The 23,386-nt window shown below is 37.5% G+C and overlaps 1 protein-coding gene across 1 annotated transcript; it reads left to right on the top strand.

The window, feature by feature from the left end:
* The first annotated feature begins 11,691 nt into the window (after positions 1–11,691).
* On the top strand, positions 11,692–12,645 carry LOC132680503 (olfactory receptor 2A12-like). The gene has a single exon (XM_060634180.3). The coding sequence runs from the start codon at positions 11,692–11,694 to the stop codon at positions 12,643–12,645; it is 954 nt and encodes a 317-aa protein (XP_060490163.3).
* The last annotated feature ends 10,741 nt before the right edge of the window (positions 12,646–23,386 follow it).

Here is a 23,386-nt window from a genome sequence, read left to right as displayed (position 1 = left end):
ACACACACACACACACACAGACACACACAGACACACACACACACACACAATCTAGATTTTCCCAGATTAGATAGATAGATAGATAGACAGACATATCTATATATAGAGAGAGATAGAGAAAGATGGAGAGAGAGAGACAGAGATGGACAGAGACAGACACAGACACAAAAACACAGTGATAGAAGCAGAGAGGCAGAGGTAGAAAGAGAAGCAGTATAAGGAATATTTTTATACAATAAGGTAGGCTGAGAAGTCCCCAATCTGCTGTTGTCAACCTGGAGATCAGGAGAATTGATGGCATAGTTGCAGTCTGAGTCCAAAGGCCTTATTCCAGTATAAGGGCAAGAGAAAACTAATATTTCTGCTCAGCATTCAAGCAGGAGATGTTTCCTTCTTAGACTTTTTTGTTCTATCCAGGTATTCAACTGATTGAGGTCCACTCACAAAAGAGAGAGCGATTTGTTTTATTCAGTCTCCCAATTCAAACATTAATCTCATTAAGAAGCAACTTCACAGGCACACTAAGAAAAATATTTGTCCATATGTTTGGGTACATCCTACCCAATCAAGTTGACACATGAAATTAACCATCATACTTCTAATAAGAATGAGGGTCTGGTTTATTATGGGAGAAATTCTCCTGAGGATCGGATCAGTAGAACACTGAGAAAATTTTGATGATTAATGCAGGCAAAGGGTAGGTATTTGAACTTTATAATGAGGAATCAGAGCACTGTTACAACACTGGCAAGCTTCCCATGAGATATGGAACTGAGGATACTGGGACAATACAGAGAAACTTCTGACAGAAATGCAGGCAATGTTTACTATTGGGCAATTTAAACATTCTATGATAATTAATATTGGAATGAAGAATAGAACACTAATATCTTACCAAAAGTATCAAGGGGCACCTGGGTGGTTGAGTCAGTTGAGCACCCAACTCTGGCTCAGGTCATGATCTCACAATTTGTGAGTTCATGCCCCACTTCGGGCTCTGTGCTGACAGCTCAGAGCCTAGAGCTTGCTTTGGATTCTGTGTCTCCCTCTCTCTCTGACCCTCCCCTGCTCACACTCTGTCTCTCTCTGTCCCTCAAAAATAAATTAAAATGTTATTTTAAAAAATATATCAAAATTGGGACAAAAAGGTAGAAGAAGCCCCATCATACCTTGTTCTCCCACAGAGACACAAACGTAACATTATACAATCCAAAAAAATCTTTATGAAAATGCCAGAAATCAATTCAGAAGGTGCAATATCCCAAAGAAGGCGAAGTTAAGAACAGCACAATGAAATGTGTAAGAAGAGCTGCTGTATTTAGTCTACAAAATCTCTTCCCCAAGCCAGCAAATATTGGCACAATTTGGACAAAAGATCCAAGTTGAAATTTTTCCTTTGGGAGAAGAAGAGTGGAAATGACTTCCAGTGTTTCAGGGACTTTCCTGAGGGACTGGTTTTTGTCTTTCAAAACTTGTGGAGTGATGATGGGAACTGACAAATATTGAACACCATGGGGTTGCTGAAAACAAAGAGAGGAGAGGGGTCTGTGACACTACCAGGGAATTTGCATTACCATGGGCAAACATCAATGGGAGCATGTTTTCTGAAAAAGACACTGGCAAACATCTTTAATTGGGAAATTGCATGCACAAGACTAAAGGAGATTTGTCCAGAAAAGTTTTCAGAAGTTCCCAGAAACTCTACCCAGGCTGGTGAAAGGTTTTCCCTGTATAAAGGCAATGGCAAAATATACATTCTTCCCAAGTGCATAAGTATATCATGTGGTAGCCCACAAAATAATTATTTTTCCCCATAACTTTTAATTATTTCCTCTTATAGACAGAAGTGCCAAGTATTCCTTTTGGAAGAAATTTTCTTTGAAGTACAGGTGTCTTCTTTGCTTTGCTTTATTATTTTGGTTAACATACAGTGCTATCGTAGGTTTAGGTGTACAATTTAGTGATTCAACACTTATGTACAACACCCTGTATCATCACAAGTGTACTCCTTTGTCCCCATCACCTATTTAACCCCTCCTTCCACCTATCTCCCCCCCTGGTAGCCATCAGTTTGTTCTCTATAGTTAAGAATCTGTTTCTTTGTACTCAAGTTTATTTATTGATTTTGGGAGAGAGAGAGAGAGAGAGTGCAAGCAGAGGAAGGGCAGAGAGAGAGAAAAAAAATCCCAAGCAGGCTCTGTACTGTCAGCATTGGGCTCAATCCCATTAACTGTGAGATCATGACCTGAATCTAAATCAAGGGTTAAATCCTTCAACACCTGAGCCACGCAGGTGCCCCAAGAACCTGTTTCATGATTTGTGTCTCTCACTTTTTTTTTGCTTTGCTCATTTGTATTCTTTCTTAAATTCCACACGTGAATGAAATCATAGGGTATTTCTCTTTGGCAGACTTATTTCACTTAGCATTATACTCTCTAGCTCCATCCATGTCATTGCAAATCGCAAGATTCAATTATTTTTTATGGATGAGTAATATTCTATTATATATGTATATATACATATACATACCTCGTGTGTGTGTGTGTGTGTGCGTGTGTGTGTGTGTGTGTGTGTGTGTGTGTGTGTGTGTTATATCTCTCTTCTTTATCCACTCATCAACCAATGAACATGTGGCCTGCCTCAATATCTTGGGCATTTTAAATAATGCTGCAATAATCATATGGCTCATGTATCCCCTTAGATTACTGTTTTTGTATTCTTTAAGTAAATACCTATCAGTATGACTGCTGGATTATAAGGTAATTTAATCTTTTAACTTTTTGAGGACCCTATATACTGTTTTCCACAGTAGTGTCTGAAAACTTTTTCTTCAGTGCACAGCTACGTATGTATTCATTTTTATGCCAGTACCATACTGTCTTGATTATTACAACTTTGTAATGTAACTTGAAGTCCAGAATTGTGATGCTTCCAGCACTGCTTTCCTTTGTCAAGATTGCTTTGGTTATTCAGGGTCTTTGAGGATGCATACAAATTTTAAAATCATTTGTTCTAGTTCTGTGAAGAATTCTGGTGACATTTTGATAAGGAATGAATTAAATGTGTAGATTACTTTAGGTAGTGGAGAAAATTTAACATTTGTTCTTCCAGTCCATGAGCATGGAATGTCTTTCCATTTCTTTGTGTCCTCTTCAGTTCTTTAATCAGTGTTTTATAGTTTACAGAGTACAGATCGTTTGCCTCTTTGCTTAGGTTTATTCCGAGGTATTTTGTTTATGGTGTAATTGTAAAATGGATTGTTTTCTTAATCTCTCTTTCTGCTGCTTCATTGTTGGTGTAACAGAAACACAACGGATTTTTGTACATTTTCTGTATTCTGCAACTTTACTGAACTCAGTTATCAGTTCTAACATTTTTTTGGTGGAGTCTTTCAGGTTTTCAATATATAATATCATGTAATCTGCAAATAGTGAAATTATTACTGTTTACAAATTGGATGCCTTTTATTTCTTTTTGTTGTCTTATTGCTGTGGTTTGGACTTCCAGTACTATGTTTAATAAAAGTGTTAAGAGTGGACATCCTTATCTTGCTCCTGATGTTAGGGGAAAAGCTATGTTTATTCCCCTTTTTGGATAATGTTAGCTGAGAGTTTTTCATAGATGGCATTAATATGTTTAGGTATGTTCCCTCTAAACCTCCTTTGTTGATGGCTTTTTATCACAAATGGATGTTGTACTTTATCATATGCCTTTCTGCATCTATTGAAATGATCCTATGGTTTTTATTATTCTCTTGTACATGGGATGTATCACAATGATTTATTTGTGAATATTGACGTGTCTGGATCTCCATAATAAATCCAATTTTATTGTAGTAATGACTTTTCAATGCACTTATTTTTTTTTAAATATTTATTTCTGAGAGAGAGAGAGAGAGAGAGAGAGAGAGAGAGAGGCGGGGTGGGGGGTGGGACACAGAATCCAAAGCAGCTTCAGGCTCTGAGCTGTCAGCACAGAGCCTGATGTGGGCCTCAAACTCGTGAACTGAAAGATCATGACCTGAGCTAAAGTTGGGCGCTTAACTGACTGAGCCACCCAGGTGCCCCTCAATGCATTTTTGAAGATGGTTTGATAGTATTTTCTTGAGGACTTTTGCATCTGTGTTTGTCAGGGTATTGGTCTGTGTAGTTCTACTTTTTAGGGGTGTCTTATCTTGTTTTGGCATCAATGCAATATTGGCTTCATAGAATAAATTTGGAATATTTGTTTCCTTTTATATTTTTTGGACTGGTCTGAGAAAAAATAGGTATTTACTCTTCTTTAAGTGGTTGGTAGAATTCACCTGTGAAACAATCAATTCCTTAAATTTTGTTGTTGGGATTTTTTTTCATATCATTTTAAATTATTTGCTGGTTATTAATCTGTTCAAATTTTCTATTTCTTCCACTTTCAGTTGTGGTAGTTCATATGCTTCTAGGAATTTATCCCTTTCTTTTAGGTTGTCCAATTTGTTTGGCATATGATTTTTGATAATATTCACTTAAAATTGTTTGAATTCCTGTGGTGTTGGTTTTTCTCTTCTTTCATTTATGATTTTATTCACTTGAATCTTCTCTCTCTTTTTTTTCTTAATAATATTGGCTAGAGGTTTATTGATCTTATTGACCTTTCCAAAGGACCAGATCCTGCTTCATCAATCTGTTCTTTAATTTTTTTTAAGTTTATTTGTTTGTTTTGAGAGACAGAGGAGGGGTAGAGAGAGAGGGAGAATCTCAAGCATGCTCCACGCTGCGAGTACAGAGCCCAATATGGGGCTCTGATAAGGGGCTAAAACCCACAAAACTGCGAGATCATGACCTGAGCTGAAATCAAGAGTCAGATGCTCAAACAACTGAGCCATCCAGATGCCACTTCATTGATCTATTTTACTGTTTCTTTAGTTTTTATGTCATTGGCAGATGACATAATATTCTACATAGAAAACCCTGGGTCATCTCGTGGCTCATTTGCTTAAGCATCCAACTTTGGCCCAGGTCATGACCTCATAGCCTGTGGGTTCAAGCCCCACGTCAGGCTCTGTGCTGACAGCTCAGAGCCTGGAGTCTGCTTTGGATTCTGTGTCTCCCTCTTTCTCTGCCCCTCCCCCAGTCACGCTCTGTTTCTCTATATCTTACACAAAACTAAAAATAAATAAATAAATAAATAAATAACCCAAAATACTATGCACACATAAATTGCTAGAACTGATATGTGAATTCAGTAAGGTCATAGGATAAAAAAATGTTCCATTTTTAGACCTATGGAACAGATTTGTAGAAATTTATTGCATTTCTATACACCAACAATGAAGCAACAAGAATAATAAATCAAGGAATCAAGGTCATTTACAACTGCACCAAAACCAATGAGATACCTAGGAATAAACCTAACCAAAGAGGGAAACATCTGTATTCTGAAAACTATAAAATACTGATAAAAGAAATTGAAGATGACACAAAGAAACGGTAAAACATTCCATGCTCATGGATCAGAACAAATATTATTAAAATGTCATACTACTGAAAGCAATCAATACAGTTAGCGCAATCCCTATCAAAATGCCAACAGCATTTTTTCACAGAGCTAGAACAAGCATTAAATTTGTATGGAACAACAAAAGACCCCAAATAGCCAAAGCAATCCTGAAAAAGAAAAGAAGGCATCACTATTTCAGACTTCAACTTATATTATAAAGCTATAATCTTCAAGATAGTATGGTACAGTCACAGAAACAGACACATAGAAAAATGGAACAGAATAAAAAAATGCAAAATGAACCAACATTTACATGGTCAATTAATCTTTGACAAAACAGGAAAGAATATCCAATGTAAAAACAAAACAAAAGAAACAACTAAAAAAATGGTCTCTTTAATAAATGGTGCTGGGGAAACTGTACAGCAACATGAAAAAGAAAGAAACTGGACCACCTTCTTACACCATACACAAATGTAAATTCAAAATGAATGAAAGACCTAAAGGTCAGACAGGAAACCATAAAAGTCCTAGAAGAGAGCACAGGCTGTAACTTCTTTGACATAGACCTTAGCTACTTCTTACTAAATATGCCTCCTGAGACAAGGGAAGTAAAGGCAAAAATAAACTATTGGGACCTCATCAATATAAAAAGCTTCTGCACAGAGAAGTAAACAATCAAAAAAAGTAAAAGTCAAAATTCAGAAAGGGAGAAGATATTCATAAATGACATATCTGATAAAGGGATAGTATACGAAACATACCAAAAATCTTATAAAACTAAACACTCAAAACAAACAAACAAACAAACAGAAACAAATAACCTAGTTAAAAATGAGAAGAAGAGGAGAGGAGCCAAGATGGGGGAAAAGTATGGAAGTTTTTGTGTGTCTCACGTCCTTGAAATACAGCCAGACCAACATTAAACCATCCTACACACCTACAAAACTGATTGGAGGATTAACACAACAATCTGCACAACATGAACCAAAGAATTCAGCAGGTGAGTGGTGTGGAGAGGTGAACTTGGGGAGAAAGAAGCTGGCAGCAGGGAGGGAGCCAGTTTTGCAGGCGGGGAGAGGGCAGAGACTGGGGTGAGGGGAGAGAATACAGAAAAGCACCCCTCCCCAAAAGCAGCTGGAGAGAAAGTGGAAAATTGGAAACAGCCACAGGGACTAAACTAAAAAGGGAGAAAGGAGAAAGGAGACGGTTTAAATTCCATTAAGACTGTAAACAAGGGGAGCACAAAGTCTGCAACTCTGCAGCTCCATACCTGGCGGTGCTCTGGTAGGAACAGCGAATCCCCAGGAACAGAGTGGGGTCTGGGAGGTTCTTGGGCCACACAGGGAAAAGCGGTTTCACTGCTAGAAGGATATTTGGTAGAAAATGTTGAAGCCACCTGGTCCCAGAAGACTGCCACATTCGCTGGTGCTGGAACAAGGTCCTTAAGGGTGAAGGCTTGTGTGTGCCAGATGTGTGTTGTGATTTTCCACAATCCCTGAAACACTGTTGCTACACTATCTCACGAACTTTTTCTGGGGCAGGCTGGCACCTGGCTGCAGTCTCAGGCACCGGCAGCAGCAGGGTCCAGCAAGCGTTCCTGGGTGCAGCCAGCATTTTGGCATTGCTCAGTGAGACCCTCCGGCGGAGGGGAGGAATGGGTCAAAGCCACAGTCCTTCTGAAGTAAGGGGCTGGGGAAAACTGCCGCATCTGAGACAAAACTCGGGAGAGAGGTGCTCCCTGGGTCTTGGTAACAGACAGTGAGGAAGCGGAAAGTGGATGAAAGCTGAAGACAGAGGACAGGTGCACGACCTCATCAAAATAAAAAGCTTCTGCACAGCGAAGGAAACAATCAGCAAAACTAAAAGGCAACCAACAGAATGGGAGAAGATATTTGCAAACGACATACCAAATAAAGGGTTAGTATCCAAAATCTATAAAGAACTTATCGAACTCAACACCCAAAAAACAAATAATCCAGTGAAGAAATAAGCAAAAGACATGAAGAGACACTTCTCCAAAGAAGACATCCAGATGGCCAACCAACACATGAAAAAATGCTCAACATCACTCATCATCAGGGAAATACAAATCAAAACCACAATGAGATACCACCTGACACCTGCCAGAATGACTAACATTAATAACTCAGTCCACAACAGATGTTGGTGAGGATGAAGAGAAAGAGGATCTCTTTTGCATTGTTGGTGGCAATGCAAGCTGGTGCAGCCACTCTGGAAACAGTATGGAGGTTCCTCAAAAAACTAAAAATAGAACTACCCTACGACCCAGCAATTGCACTACTGGGCATTTATGCATGGGATACAGGTGTGCTCTTTTGAAGGGATACATGCACCCCCATGTTTATAGCAGCACTATCAACAATATCCAAAGTATGGAAACAGTCCAATGTCCATTGACTGATAAATGGATAAAGCAGATGTGGTATACATATAAACAATGGAATATTACTCAGTAATAAAAAATAATGAAATCTTGTCATTTGTAGCAATGTGGATAGAACTAGATTGTACATCATAAGTGGAATTAGTCAGTCAAAGACAAAAATCATATGACTTCACTAATATGAGGACTTTAAGAGACAAAGCATATGAACATAAGGGAAGGGAAATGAAAATAATATAAAAGAAGTGAGGGGGACAAAACAGAAGAGTCTCATAAATATGCAGAACAAACTGAGGGTTACTGGAGGGGTTGTGGAAGAGGGGATGGGCTAAATGGGTAAGGGGCACTAAGGAATCTATTCCTGAAATCATTGTTGCACTATATGGTAACTAATTTGTATGTAAATTTTAAAAAAATAAAAAATAAAACAAGTTAATAAAAAAATGTGAGGAAGACATTAATAGGCATTTTCCCAAAGTAGACATACAGATGGCTAATAAACACATTAAAAGATGCTCAACGTCGGTCATCATCCAGTAAATACAAATCAAAACTGTAATGAGATATCTCCTCACAACAGTCAGAATGTCTAAATTTAACAACACAGGAGAGAACTGGTGACCAAATGGCAAGTGATTAATGAATGGATAAAGAAATGTGGGATATGGTTGGTGGTAGAACATATTATCCTAAGCGAAATTAGTCAGAGAAAGACAAATACCATATGATGTCACTCATATCTGGAATTTAAGAAACAAAACAGATGAAAATAGTGGAAAAAAGAGATGCAAACCAGGAATCAGACTCTTAACTGTAGAGAAAAACATGAGGGTTACTGGAGAGGAAGTGGGCAGGGAGATGGGTAAAATGGGTAATGGGGATTAAGGAGGGCACTTGCTGTTATAAACACTGGGTGTTGTATGTAAGTGATGAATCATAATTCTACACCTGTAACTAGTATTACACTCTATGTTAACTAACTGGAATTGAAATATAAACTTGAAAACAAAACACAACAATTCCAAGTCAAGCAAGAATCTGCTCTGTGATTTGATTCACACATTCATGGACATCACCCCTTGAACCCTTGATGTGTAGACCTATTATGCTCTATTACACTATAACTCTTCCCACAATGATAATTATGAAAAAAATATATACTGAAATTTGTTTAAGCAGTTTGAATTTTCTTTGTAAATTACTCATATGTTATTCACACATAGACATGTTGCTATAACTTGCTTTTATGTTAACAAAATGAAAATGATATTTTCCAATGGGTAAAGTGTAAGCAGACAACTTTGACAAAGTTGAATTCTCTAGAGTTTTTACAAAATTTCATTTAAGAAAATTCATGTTTATTTTATTTTTTAATGTTTATTTATTTTGGGGGGAGAGAGAGAACATGAATGCACTTAGGGAGGGGCAAAAAGAGAGGGAGAGAGAACCCAAGGCAGGCTCCATGCTCAGTGCAGAGCCCAATGCAGGGCTCGATCTCATGACCATGAAGTCATAACCTGAGTTGAAATCAAATCAGACACTAAACCCACTGAGTCACCAGGTACCCAGAAAAATTCATGTTTACTTAAAAAATACACCATTAACATTAACTTTTAGACCTGATAAATTGAGATGTTTCTCTTGGAGAAATAATGGAATTTACAGGTGTCACTATAAATAGAAAGCTAAGGATTACATTTAATGAGCTGGCTGTCATTAGCAGTAAAAGGAGTATAAATTATTTTGTTTTTCTTTCTTACATGAAGTTAACTAGCTCCCCTTGGGGTCCAACTTAAAACTTTTCCTCTGTTAATAAATAGACTTCACTTACTCACTCAAGCATATATTCTGGATTTATAATTCCTGGCAAATAATCTTTATTTACCCTACCCTCTTCTTCCACTATATTTCGTATAAATTTGGGATAATTAAGAAAACGAATGAAATATGAATAATTTGTGTGCTAAAATTAATAATATAAAATCAGGGGAACAGTTTTTGCATATCACCAGCCATAGCTGCCTCTTTCTATTCAACATAACTGAAGAGCATGTTTTCAAAAGACAATTTCTGGGTAGGGTTAAATATGATGAATTCTAGTGGTTGACAAGTGGCTATAGTTTTCATGCTGTCTCCTTTACAGGTGGAGATTTGATAGTTGGACCCTGTCCAAGACCCTCTCTTCATTTATCAGTTTCCAGTACGGAGGAGACTATAGAAGAAAAGCTTTCATAACAACAACAACAACAACAAAAATAGGGCAGGTATGTCAACTGCTTTTTTCTCCTAGGTGCACTCTCTTCCACAAGTATGCAGTTGAAATTCTGCCTGTAGACACTCTGTCTCTGTCTTTCACTATCTCTCTCCCTCTCCCTGTCTCTCTGTCTCTTGTTTCTCTGTCCTTTTCTCTGTGTTTCACTCTCTTGGTTTCTGCCTATGGACTCTCTTTCTCTGTCTCTTTGTTTTTCTCTCCCTCTCTCTGTCTCTCTTTCTGTTTCTGTCTCTCTTTTCCTTTCTCTCTCTCTACCCTTCCCTCCCCCTGTCTTGTTGCTGTGTGAGTCCTGTGATCTGATCGCCTAGTAACTTAAGTTGTGCAAACAGCAAAAAATATTCAATAGAGAATTAGAAAAAGGACTAGGAAAGTCTTTCACATAAAAGTCTACAAGGAAATAACAGAAAAGAAGAAATAAAGGCAGGACAAAAAGACACACTGGAAATATGAATTAGTGGAGAAAAGAGAGGTGTTAGAGTACAGAGGGTTTAAAGGACTTTATGCAAACTTCAGGCTATATCTTTTACATTTATGTTCCTTTGTGTTTAAATATTCTCATAAGATTAAAGATTCTCATAATCATTTTACTTTCTTTTTATTTGGTTAGTGTTGTGGTGCTTTGTTAATAGCATCTAGCATTGGTGTGTGTGTGTGTGGTATGGAAGGTAGTCAACACATTATATAACCAGTCTATATCTTCCATTTAAGCACAGGCTAGCAAATTTAATTCAAAGATTTTGATAAAGAACACAAGTGTATCACTAAAAATATATATCCACAAAGGAGACATAGGCCCATAAGCAATTTCACACTGACTTCAAAATGGTAAAAAAAGCTTAGCTTTGAAACAATTACTTTTCTAAGGTCATTACTATAAATTTGGAAGTTCAATTGTTTAGAGGATTAATTATATTATTCCTTCTAATATTGAAGTAATGAAAGTAGTTAAAATAAGTAGATTTTGTGTATTATTGTACTTTTATGACATTGGAATTTATGTTCCGTAAGAACTAAGAATTAAAACAAAACAATCAATCCTTTGTCTTGCTAAATGTAAACTTTATTATTATTGATGATTTTTTTCTTATAGTAGAAAGAGAATGGAATTATTTTTAACTATTATATTTTATACTAGGAATTTGGTAAAAATCATTTTATTTTGCAGAATCTCTAGTTCCTTTTTAGAAAATGGATATTAATATTTGATTAGTAAAATGTAGAAGTGTGCTGTGTAGTACATATGATACAATGAGTAGAGGTGGGAGAAATTCTCAGTGTGAAACCAAAACCCTGTAATTCATCAAAAACAAGCAGTTGCATGATGCAGACAGTGATTTGGAAATGTTATTATTCCTTTGAATAGAATATTTGTCCAACAAAATTTCACAAATAATTGTTTATCCAACTTAAGATACATTTATCTCTAGCATTGTAGTTGATGTAATATGGGAATAGATTTAATGTCGCAATTTTAAAATAAGACCATTTTTGGTTTTTACCTTCCTTTCATTTCAGCAGGAAACTTTCAATAGTCAAAATGGGTCATGGGAATTTCAGTGTCATCAGTGAGCTGATCCTTGTAGGATTTTCCAATTACCCCCAGACTGAAATTCCACTCTTTTTTCTATTCTCTCTGGTCTACTTGGCAAGTCTCTTTGGAAACACAACTGTCATCACTTTAGTCATTCTAGATTTCTCTCTCCAGACACCCATGTACATCTTCCTCTGTCATCTGGCCTTTCTCAACATATTTTTTAGCACATTTGTGGTCCCCAAGATGCTTTTTAATTTTCTCGCAAGCAAGAAAGTTATATCTTACAACTTCTGTATTGCTCAGACCTACATCACCTTATTCCTGGAGTCAACTGAGTGCTTTCTTCTTGCAGTAATGGCTTTGGATCGCTATGTGGCCATTTGTTACCCACTGAGATATCTGCTCATCATGAACTGGTCTGTGTGTGCGGCATTAGCTCTGGGGGCCTGGACCGTTGGCTTTTTTGCCTCAGTGGTGCCTCTCTACCTCACAATTCTTCCACTCTGTGGTCCATATGTTGTTGACTATATTTTCTGTGAATTGCCCATTCTTCTTCATATGTTCTGTGCTGATACATCCCTGCTGGAGACCATAATGGCCACAGGAGGGGCTGGAACAGTGTTATTCCCCTTCCTCTTCATTATACTCTCTTACCTTCGCATCCTGGTGGCTGTGATGACAATAGACTCTATTAAGGGCAGAAAAAAAGCCTTTTCCACATGTACTTCCCACCTGATTGCTGTGATCATGTATTATGGAACAGGAATGATCCGGTACTTAAGACCCAAGTCCCTCTATTCAGCAGAGGGAGACAAACTCATTTCTGTGTTCTACGCAGTCATCAACCCTATGCTGAATCCTTTCATTTACAGCCTAAGGAACAAGGAAATGAAGGAGGGTATGAAAAAAGTTATGGGCAAATACAAAATTAAAACAAAACAACAAATCACAGACTAGAATCTTTATGAATCTATAAGCATTCTTATAAGTGTTCTTATAAGCGTTTAAGGCAATGCTTATTTTTTTAACCTGTGTTCATATCCAAATACTATGAGACTAAGCTCCACCCCAAGTAATTTGGATTTGGCAGACTTCCAGATGAAAGTAGTCATTACATTTTTACAAATCTCCTCAAGTGTTTCCAGTTCAGATTTCTCCCATGAGTTAATATTTATGTATAGTTGTTCTTTAAGTGTTAGAACATTGTTATATCAACTCAATCAAATAGTTTGTGACCTGCACGATGAATTCCAGGTCAACACATTCTTATCCTCTGTAGCCACTCAATTTACAGTATTTTATTCTCTATTTTCCATTTATTTTGCAAAGTTTAAAATTATGACAAGGTGACCAATCCTACTCTACTCATATGCTCCATCCTTTGAGGGATATAAATCTGAAGATACAAGTCTCAGATCTTTACAGGGGTAAAAAAGGCAGGCTAAATTCTGAAATACATGTCATTAACTCTTACAAAAAGAAAATATATCTGAAATTACTAATGAGAATTTTTTAAAGAAATATAAAACTCTGTCCCCATTTTACTGCTTTTACTTTTTATTTATCTAAACTTTTACTTTTTGGTCTCTAATTTTAGGAAAAGGGTATGATTTTTTGAAATTGAAAACTGAGAAAAAAACTTCTCAATTACTTAAACTTTAGTTATCTCCATATGGAAAATAGCTTGCAGGAGTAAATACTAACCGTCATTTAATTTATTAACTTTTTAGCTATTTAAACACATTGGCTACAATAGATTTGCAACTATAGTATTTTGAGGAGCCATATGCTAATTAGTTTAATACTGCTAGATTTGGAGGCAAACTTAAGAGTTAATCCTAGGTTCAATCACTTAGTTGGTGCATGTCCTTTATCAAAATCTTCCCTGTGCTTTAATATCCCACTTGAAAAATCAGGAAATGCAATGTATAGGAGTGTAAAAATGAACACATATAATACAACTAAACTATGGGAGAGGCTTAAAACACACAAGACAAGATCATTCTCCATCTGCTATTGAAAAAAAGAAAAACTTTGTGCTAGATTCTACAATATTTTAGAAAGAAAATAAATGTACAGTAATTACACTAAATAAAAAATTTTTCAGATTATCTTTTCTAATATCTGTTGGAAATTGATGTTCCCATGAAAGTGGAAATTCCTCTTTTCAAGGTTAGGTTTGTACACTTGGAATAATCTAGAGGATGTATTCATGTGTCTAAGTATGAGGCCCAAAGAACTTAATGTTTCCAATTAACATATTTCATACCTGTGTACCAGGGGATGGCTAAAACATATGCCTGTGTAGCAGCCTTCTGACTTCTTCAAAGAAATTTAATTCTAATATATGGAAGAACCAGGATTTGTTCCTCTGTCATCAAATTTTATTAAATCCCGATGTATAATTCATAAGGAAAAAAAAGGAAACAAATCTTAATGTGGAATGAAGCAATAGGTGTCTGATTTGTAATATTTTTTTGCAATACTTAGGATTCCATGGCAACATTGTACAAACTACGCATGTGGATGGTTTTCTTTATTCCAAGTTCATTTAACAGTGGCTCTATATTAGTGAATTTTCTTGAAAATAATACAATATTTGTAGTGATCCCAAATGTTGTCGTCAAAACCAAAACATAGTAACATTGTATCTTGCTCTTATAACCATTTATCCAGCAAGCAGAACATACTGGGGAAATCGTTTGAAAGGGAAGGAGTGAGAAGACCTGAATAAAAACTGAATTTAACTCAATATATACCTTGAAATCAATGACAAAACTATCCTTAGTTCACTGAAAAATGATCCTTCCTTTTAACTAGAAAATAGTTCTGGGGTACCAGAACTGTCGCCCAACCTACCGAGCCACTGACTTCGGTTCAGGTCATGATCTCACAGCTCTCGTGAGTTTGAGCCCTGCTTTGGGCTCTGTGCTCACAGCCCAGAGCCTGGAGCCTGCTTTGGATCCTGTGTCTCCCTCTCTCTCTCTGCCCCTAACCCACTCACATTCTGTCTCTGTCTCTCTCAAAAGTAAATAAACATTAAAAAAAATTAACTAAAAAGTAGTTCCAATGAATCTTTCATGACTCACTGTCAGCAATGCAAGAATATTATGTGAGACTGTGGTAGTAATCAAGTGACTCTAGAACCAACATATATAGAGTAAGACCAGTTATTTTTCTGTTATTGCTTAAAATTAACAACATAGTTAGTAAAATGACTTTTAAATAACAAAATATAAATTAAGTGTGAAATAATAATCATAGATCAAGACTTTGATTAAAAGTATTTTTCAGGGAAAGTTTATAGCCTCCCCAAACCCCTGTGTTTGAATTTCATGTTGAATATTTAGCTATCTCTCAATGAAAATTTCCTGAGAATATAAATTTTGTCTGCTTTCTAGAGATTTCTGTTGTTCACCTCGTGGATTATATAAAAAACACAAAATATATCAATTTAGTTTATTAAATTATTATCACTGTTAATCCAGTAAATATTTGATTAACTCACTCTTATCTTTGGTTAAACCAAATTTTGCTCCCACAGCAAAAATTAATTTTGAACTCGCTTTTGACATGATTAATTTTGACAATATGTTGACATAGGTAATTTAATCAATTTTGCAAACAATGGGTCTGTTACTGGAAACCATAAGCTAGAATACAAATGGACAAGAAAGAGCAATTATGGGAAAACGATGTGGAGGGAAATCAGTTTCTCTAAGAATTAATTATGAGATACTTCTTGCTCAAGTAACTAGCATAGGCTTTCCACACATCTTAATGAGATCATGGTAGGGAAAGGTATTTCTTCGTTTTGCCTCAACACACCATCTCAAACACCAATGAAGACATCTTTTTTTGAAATTTAAACACATTACTTTGATTATTTGAGAAGAAATGACTAGTTACATAGGTAAGTAAATTATATGCCCACTAAGTTCTTTCTTTTTAGCTTACAAAGAGGGCAGACTTGCAAGGAGTGTGTGTGTGTGTGTGTGTGTGTGTGCGTAAAATATATGGACTTGATAATTAACTGTGATGTAGGATCTAACCAAGTAAAATTTTAATACATTGTGAATACTTGAAGGCAACATAAATTTTAGTGTCTTTATTTATTTTTTTTTTTTTTATTTTTTTTTTTTTAAATTTTTTTTTAATGTTTATTTATTTTTGAGACAGAGAGAGACAGAGCATGAACGGGGGAGGGGCAGAGAGAGAGGGAGACACAGAATCGGAAGCAGGCTCCAGGCTCTGAGCCATCAGCCCAGAGCCCGACGCGGGGCTCGAACTCACGAACCGTGAGATCGTGACCTGAGCCAAAGTCGTACGCTCAACCGACTGAGCCACCCAGGCGCCCCAAATTTTAGTGTCTTTAAAGTAATGTTCTCAGTATCAGGAATTAATGATGTTTACTCAGAAAATATATTTATTATATTTATTTTCTCTTTTTTCTTTGTTTTAAAATTTTTTAATGTTTATTTATTTTTGAGAGACAGAGAGAGACAGAATGTGAGCAGGGGAGGGGCAGAGAGAGAGGGAGAAAGAGCAGCACAGAGCCCTACACGGGGCTTGAACTCACTAGCTGTGAGATCATGACCTGAGCCGAAGTCAGATGCTTAACCGAGTCACCAAGATATCCCTCTCTTTTTGTCTTATTCCATTCTAAATTTCTTTCCATTTCATTTGAAAATGACATTGCTTGGGGCACCTGGGTGGCTCACTTAAGCGTCTGACTCTTGATCTTGGCTCAGGTCATCTCATGGTTGTGAGATCAAGCCTGGTGTGTGGCTCCTTGCTGAGCATGGAGCCTGCTTGATGTTCTCTCCCACCTTCTCCCTCTGTGCCTCCCACTTGTGCATGCTTGCACTTTCTTTCTTTCTTTCTTTCTTTCTTTCTTTCTTTCTTTCTTTCCTCTCTCTCAAAAAAAATGACATTGCTAGCACTCTGTTACTCAACCTATACTGGGACATCCAACCTCTTAAATAATATTCCCCTTGCTGAAGTTGTTTCTCTTATCAAATGTTACAGAGTATAAATAAAATCTAACAAAAAACCTCAATATCCACTTAACTTGTGATCCCTCTAAAAGGTATATGCACCCAATTGGCAGCACATTTTAGGTATCTCTACTGAGGATGGATATGACATGTGCCAAACTGTTTCTTAACAATTTTCCACAGTGATAAATCATTTTTATGTTCTTAGTGTGTCACTTCTTATCTGGGGAAATTTCGATATATTAATTAACAAGAATATACCACTTCAGAGGAAAATAAGGGTCCTAATACTGTCTGTATTATATATGTATATATTATCTATACAACATATATGTATAGTAAAAAGAATTATATATGTATATATATATATACACACATATATATACATACATATATATACACATATATTTATATACTATAGTATAATTACTATATTTTATTTATATATATAATATATAATTTATATATAATTATATTATAATTATATTATATATTATATATAACTATATATGTGTGTATATATATATTTATCTATATCTATATCTATATCTATATCTATAACTTATTTTAAGGAATTATCTCAAGTGATTATGGAGGCTTGAAAGTCAAAGTTCAACCCAAAACATGCAGATGGGCCAACATGCTGGAAACTCAGAAAGAGCTAATGCTATAGTTGATATCTAAAGGTCTTCTACCTGCTGAATACCCTCCTGGTCAGGAGACTTTAATATTTTGCTCTATTTAGGCCTTCAAATGATTGAATAAAGCCCACCCACATCATGGAAGGAAAATCTGCTCTTTTCAAAATCCACTGATTTAAATGTTAATCTCATCCAAAACACTCTTACAAAAACATCTAGAATAATATTTGACCATATATCATATATCTGGGCAACCATGGCCCAGCCAAGTTGACATATAAAATTAACCATACAATTCTTTATTTAGTTTGTTCATTTCTTGTATATAGTAGCTCATTGTTTTTTAGGTGTTCATTCTGTACCATACACAGTATGAATCGATTAGGTCAAGTAGTTATTTAATATATTATTTGGGGTTTTCTATATATAATATTGTATTAACTGTGAGTATAGATCTTTCTCTCCACTTTGGATACCTGTTATTTGTTTAAATTCTCTGAATAGTATTTCCAATACTATGTGGAGTAAAAGTGACAATAGTAAGTGCATCCCTAATTTGTTCTGTTCTTGATTTTAGAGTAAAGTATTTCAAAATTTTGGCTTCACTGGAAAGATGGCAGGGTAGGAGGACCCTAAAGTTGGTTTGTACCACAGATACAACTAGCTGACACTCACAGTAGCATAAATCACCCAGAATCTGCCGAAGAGTGGCAGAAAAAACTCCATAACTAAAGGTAGGGAAGAAAAAATCAAAGATGGTGGGAAGGGTGAGACTTCTTGGAAGAAAATTGACTGTGGCTGTTCACAGTGGGGAGGGAGTTTGTGGTACAAAGAAAGGTGGAAAACAGACATTCACACTGGGAAGCCCACAAAGGGGAGGATGAATCCCTATTATATTTTCTTTGAAAGCTAGAGGGACTGAATTCAGTGAGTTCTTACAATCAGTGGGAGTTAAATCTTGGAATTTTAAAAATCAGTGGGTGAAAACAGGGAGGGAGGGAAGATGGCTGCGTAGGAGGACACTGGGCTCACCGTGCGTCCTGCTGATCACTTAGATTCCACCTACACCTGCCTAAATAACCCAGAAAACTGTCAGAGGATTAGCAGAACGGAGTCTCCGGAGCCAAGCACCAGACGAGAGGCCCACGGAAGAGCATAGGAAGGGCTGCGAGGCGGTGCGTGCTCCACGGACTGGCGGGAGGGAGCCGGGGGCGGAGGGGCCGCTCGCCGGCCAAGCAGAGCCCCCGAGTCTGGCAGGCAAAAGCGGAGGGGCCTGACGGACTGTGTTCCAACAGCAAGCGCGACTTAGCGTCTGGGAGGTCATAAGTTAACAGCTCTGCTCAGAAAGTGGGAAGGCTGGAGGACAAAGGGAGGGAGAGCTGCTGAGCCCCCGGAGGACAGAGCTCAGTTTGGTGGGGAACAAAGGCGCTCGCCAGCGCCAAGTCTCCCGCCCATCCCCCAGCCAAAATCCCAAAGAGAACCAGTTCCTGCAGGGAACTTGCTCGCTCCGTGCAAACACCCAACTCTGTGCTTCTGAGGAGCCAAACTTCTGGCAGTGGATCTGACTCCCTCCCGCTGCCACAGGGCCCCTCCTGAAGTGGATCACCTAAGGAGAAGCGAGCTAAGCCTGCCCCTCCTGCTCCCATGCACCTTGCCTACCCACCCCAGCTAATACACCAGATCCCCAGCACCACAAGCCTGGCAGTGTGCAAGTAGCCCAGACGGGCCACGCCACCCCACAGTGAATCCCGCCCCTAGGAGAGGGGAAGAGAAGGCACACACCAGTCTGGCTGTGGCCCCAGCAGTGGGCTGGGGGCAGAAATCAGGTCTGACTGTGGCACCCCCCCCCAACTCCAGTTATACACCACAGCACAGGGGAAGTGCCCTGCAGGTCCTCACCACTCCAGGGACTATCCAAAATGACCAAACGGAAGAATTCCCCTCAGAAGAATCTCCAGGAAATAACAACAGCTAATGAACTGATCAAAAAGGATTTAAAAAATATAACAGAAAGTGAATTTAGAATAATAGTCATAAAATTAATCGCTGGGCTTGAAAACAGTATACAGGACAGCAGAGAATCTCTTGCCACAGAGATCAAGGGACTAAGGAACAGTCACGAGGAGCTGAAAAGCGCTTTAAACGAAATGCAAAACAAAATGGAAACGACGATGGCTCGGAGTGAAGAGGCAGAGGAGAGAATAGGTGAACTAGAAGATAAAGTTATGGAAAAAGAGGAAGCTGAGACAAAGAGAGATAAAAAAATCCAAGAGTATGAGGGGAAAATTAGAGAACTAAGTGATACACTAAAAAGAAATAATATACGCATAATTGGTATCCCAGAGGAGGAAGAGAGAGGGAAAGGTGCTGAAGGGGTACTTGAACAAATTATAGCTGAGAACTTCCCTGAACTGGGGAAGGAAAAAGGCATTGAAATCCAAGAGGCACAGAGAACTCCCTTCAGACATAACTTGAATCGATCTTCTGCATGACATATCATAGTGAAACTGGCAAAATACAAGCATAAAGAGAAAATTCTGAAAGCAGCAAGGGATAAACGTGCCCTCACATATAAAGGGAGACCTATAAGACTCGTGACTGATCTCTCTTTTGAAACATGGCAGGCCAGAAAGGCTTGGCACGATATCTTCAGTGTGCTAAAGAGAAAAAATATGCAGCCGAGAATCCTTTATCCAGCAAGTCTGTCATTTAGAATAGAAGGAGAGATAAAGGTCTTCCCAAACAAACAAAAACTGAAGGAATTTGTCACCACTAAACCAGCCCTACAAGAGATCCTAAGGGGGACCCTGGGAGACAAAGTACCAGAGACATCACTACAAACATAAAACATACAGACATCAAAATGACTCTAAGCCCGTATCTTTCTATAATAACACTGAATGTAAATGGATTAAATGTGCCAACCAAAAGACATAGGGTATCAGAATGGATAAAAAAAACAAGACCCATCTACTTGCTGTCTACAAGAGACTCATTTGAGATCTGAGGACACCTTTAGATTGAGAGTGAGGGGATGGAGAACTATCTATCATGCTACTGGAAGCCAAAAGAAAGCTGGAGTAGCCATACTTATATCAGACAAACTAGACTTTAAATTAAAGGCTGTAACAAGACATGAAGAAGGGCATCATATAATAATTACAGGGTCTATCCATCAGGAAGAGCTAACAATTATAAATGTCTATGTGCCGAATGCTGGAGCCCCCAAATATATAAAACAATTACTCATAAACAGAAGCAACCTTATTGATAAGAATGTGGTCATTGCAGGGGACTTTAACACCCCACTTACAGAAATGGATAGATCATCTAGACACATGGTCAATAAAGAAACAAGGGCCCTGAATGATACATTGGATCAGATGGACTTGACAGATATATTTAGAACTCTGCATCCCAAAGCAACAGAATATACTTTCTTCTCGAGTGCACATGGAACTTTCTCCAAGATAGATCATATACTGGGTCACAAAACAGCCCTTCATAAGTTTACAAGAATGGAAATTATACCATGCATACTTTCAGACCACAATGCTATGAAGCTTGAAATCAACCACAGGAAAAAGTCTGGAAAACCTCCAAAAGCATGGAGGTTAAAGAACACCCTACTAACGAATGAGTGGGTCAACCAGGCAATTAGAGAAGAAATTTAAAAATATATGGAAACAAACGAAAATGAAAATACAACAATCCAAATGCTTTGGGACACAGCGAAGGCAGTCCTGAGAGGAAAATACATTGCAATCCAGGCCTATCTCAAGAAACAAGAAAAATCCCAAATACAAAATCTAACAGCACACCTAAAGGAAATAGAAGCAGAACAGCAAATGCAGCCTAAACCCAGCAGAAGAAGAGAAATCATAAAGATCAGAGCAGAAATAAACAATATAGAATCTAAAAAAAACTGTAGAGCAGATCAATGAAACCAAGAGTTGGTTTTTTGAAAAAATAAACAAAATTGACAAACCTCTAGCCAGGCTTCTCAAAAAGAAAAGGGAGATGACCCAAATAGATAAAATCATGAATGAAAATGGAATTATTACAACCAATCCCTCAGAGATACAAACAATTATCAGGGAATACTATGAAAAATTATATGCCAACAAATTGGACAACCTGGAAGAAATGGACAAATTCCTAAACACCCACACTCTTCCAAAACTCAATCAGGAGGAAATAGAAAGCTTGAACAGACCCATAACCAGCGAAGAAATTGAATCGGTTATCACAAATCTCCCAACAAATAAGAGTCCAGGACCAGACGGCTTCCCAGGGGAGTTCTACCAGACATTTAAAGCAGAGATAATACCTATCCTTCTCAAGCTATTCCAAGAAATAGAAAGGGAAGGAAAACTTCCAGACTCATTCTATGAAGCCAGTATTACTTTGATTCCTAAACCAGACAGAGACCCAGTAAAAAGAGAACTACAGGCCAATATCCCTGATGAATATGGATGCAAAAATTCTCAATAAGATACTAGCAAATCGAATTCAATGGCATATAAAAAGAATTATTCACCATGATCAAGTGGGATTCATTCCTGGGATGCAGGGCTGGTTCAACATTCGCAAATCAATCAACGTGATACATCACATTAACAAATAAAAAGAGAAGAACCATATGATCCTGTCAATCGATGCAGAAAAGGCCTTTGACAAAATCTAGCACCCTTTCTTAATAAATACCCTTGAGAAAGTCAGGATAGAAGGAACATACTTAAAGATCATAAAAGCCATTTATGAAAAGCCCACAGCTAACATCATCCTCAACGGGGAAAAACTGAGAGCTTTTTCCCTGAGATCAGGAACGTGACAGGGATGTCCACTCTGACTGCTGTTGTTTAACATAGTGTTGGAAGTTCTAGCATCAGCAATCAGACAACAAAAGGAAATCAAAGGCATCAAAATTGGCAAAGATAAAGTCAAGCTTTCGCTTTTTGCAGATGACATGATATTATACATGGAAAATCCGATACACTCCACCAAAAGTCTGCTAGAACTGATACATGAATTCAGCAAAGTTGCAGGATACAAAATCAATGTACAGAAATCAGTTGCATTCTTATACACTAATAATGAAGCAACAGAAGGACAAATAAAAAGCTGATCCCATTCACAATGACACCAAGAATCATAAAATACCTAGGAATAAACCTAACCAAACATGTAAAAGATCTGTATGCTGAAAACTATAGAAAGCTTATGAAGGTAATTGAAGAAGATATAAAGAAATGGAAAGACATTCCGTGCTCATGGATTCGAAGAATAAATATTGTCAAAATGTCAATACTACCCAAAGCTATCTACACATTCAATGCAATCCCAATCAAAATTGCACCAGCATTCTTCTCGAAACTAGAACAAGCAATCCTAAAATTCATATGGAACCACAAAAGGCCCCGAATAGCCAAAGTAATTTTGAAGAAGAAGACCAAAGCAGGAGGCATCACAATCCCAGACTTTAGCCTCTACTACAAAGCTGTCATCATCAAGACAGCATGGTATTGGCACAAAAACAGACACATAGACCAATGGAATAGAATAGAAACCCCAGAACTAGACCCACAAACGTATGGCCACTCATCTTTGACAAAGCAGGAAAGAACATCCAATGGAAAAAAGACAGTCTCTTTAACAAATGGTGCTGGGAGAACTGGACAGCAACATTCAGAAGGTTGAAACTAGACCACTTTCTCACACCATTCACAAAAATAAACTCAAAATGGATAAAGGACCTGAATGTGAGACAGGAAACCATCAAAACCTTGGAGGAGAAAGCAGGAAAAGACCTCTCTGACCTCAGCCGTAACAATCTCTTACTCGACACATCCCCAAAGGCAAGGGAATTAAAAGCAAAAGTGAATTACTGGGACCTTATGAAGATAAAAAGCTTCTGCACAGCAAAGGAAACAACCAACAAAACTAAAAGGCAACCAACGGAATGGGAAAAGATATTTGCAAATGACATATCGGACAAAGGGCTAGTATCCAAAATCTATAAAGAGCTCACCAAACTCCACACCCAAACAACAAATAACC

The sequence above is a fragment of the Panthera onca genome, chromosome A1, assembly GCF_046562875.1.
Source record: "Panthera onca isolate mPanOnc1 chromosome A1, mPanOnc1 haplotype 2, whole genome shotgun sequence".
Lineage (NCBI taxonomy): Eukaryota > Metazoa > Chordata > Mammalia > Carnivora > Felidae > Panthera > Panthera onca.
This window is presented reverse-complemented; position numbering and strand designations above follow the sequence as displayed.

Bases quoted from the DNA above. Each gene is read 5' to 3' on its own strand.
- LOC132680503 (XM_060634180.3), top strand. From the start codon at position 11,692: ATGGGTCATGGGAATTTCAGTGTCATCAGTGAGCTGATCCTTGTAGGA.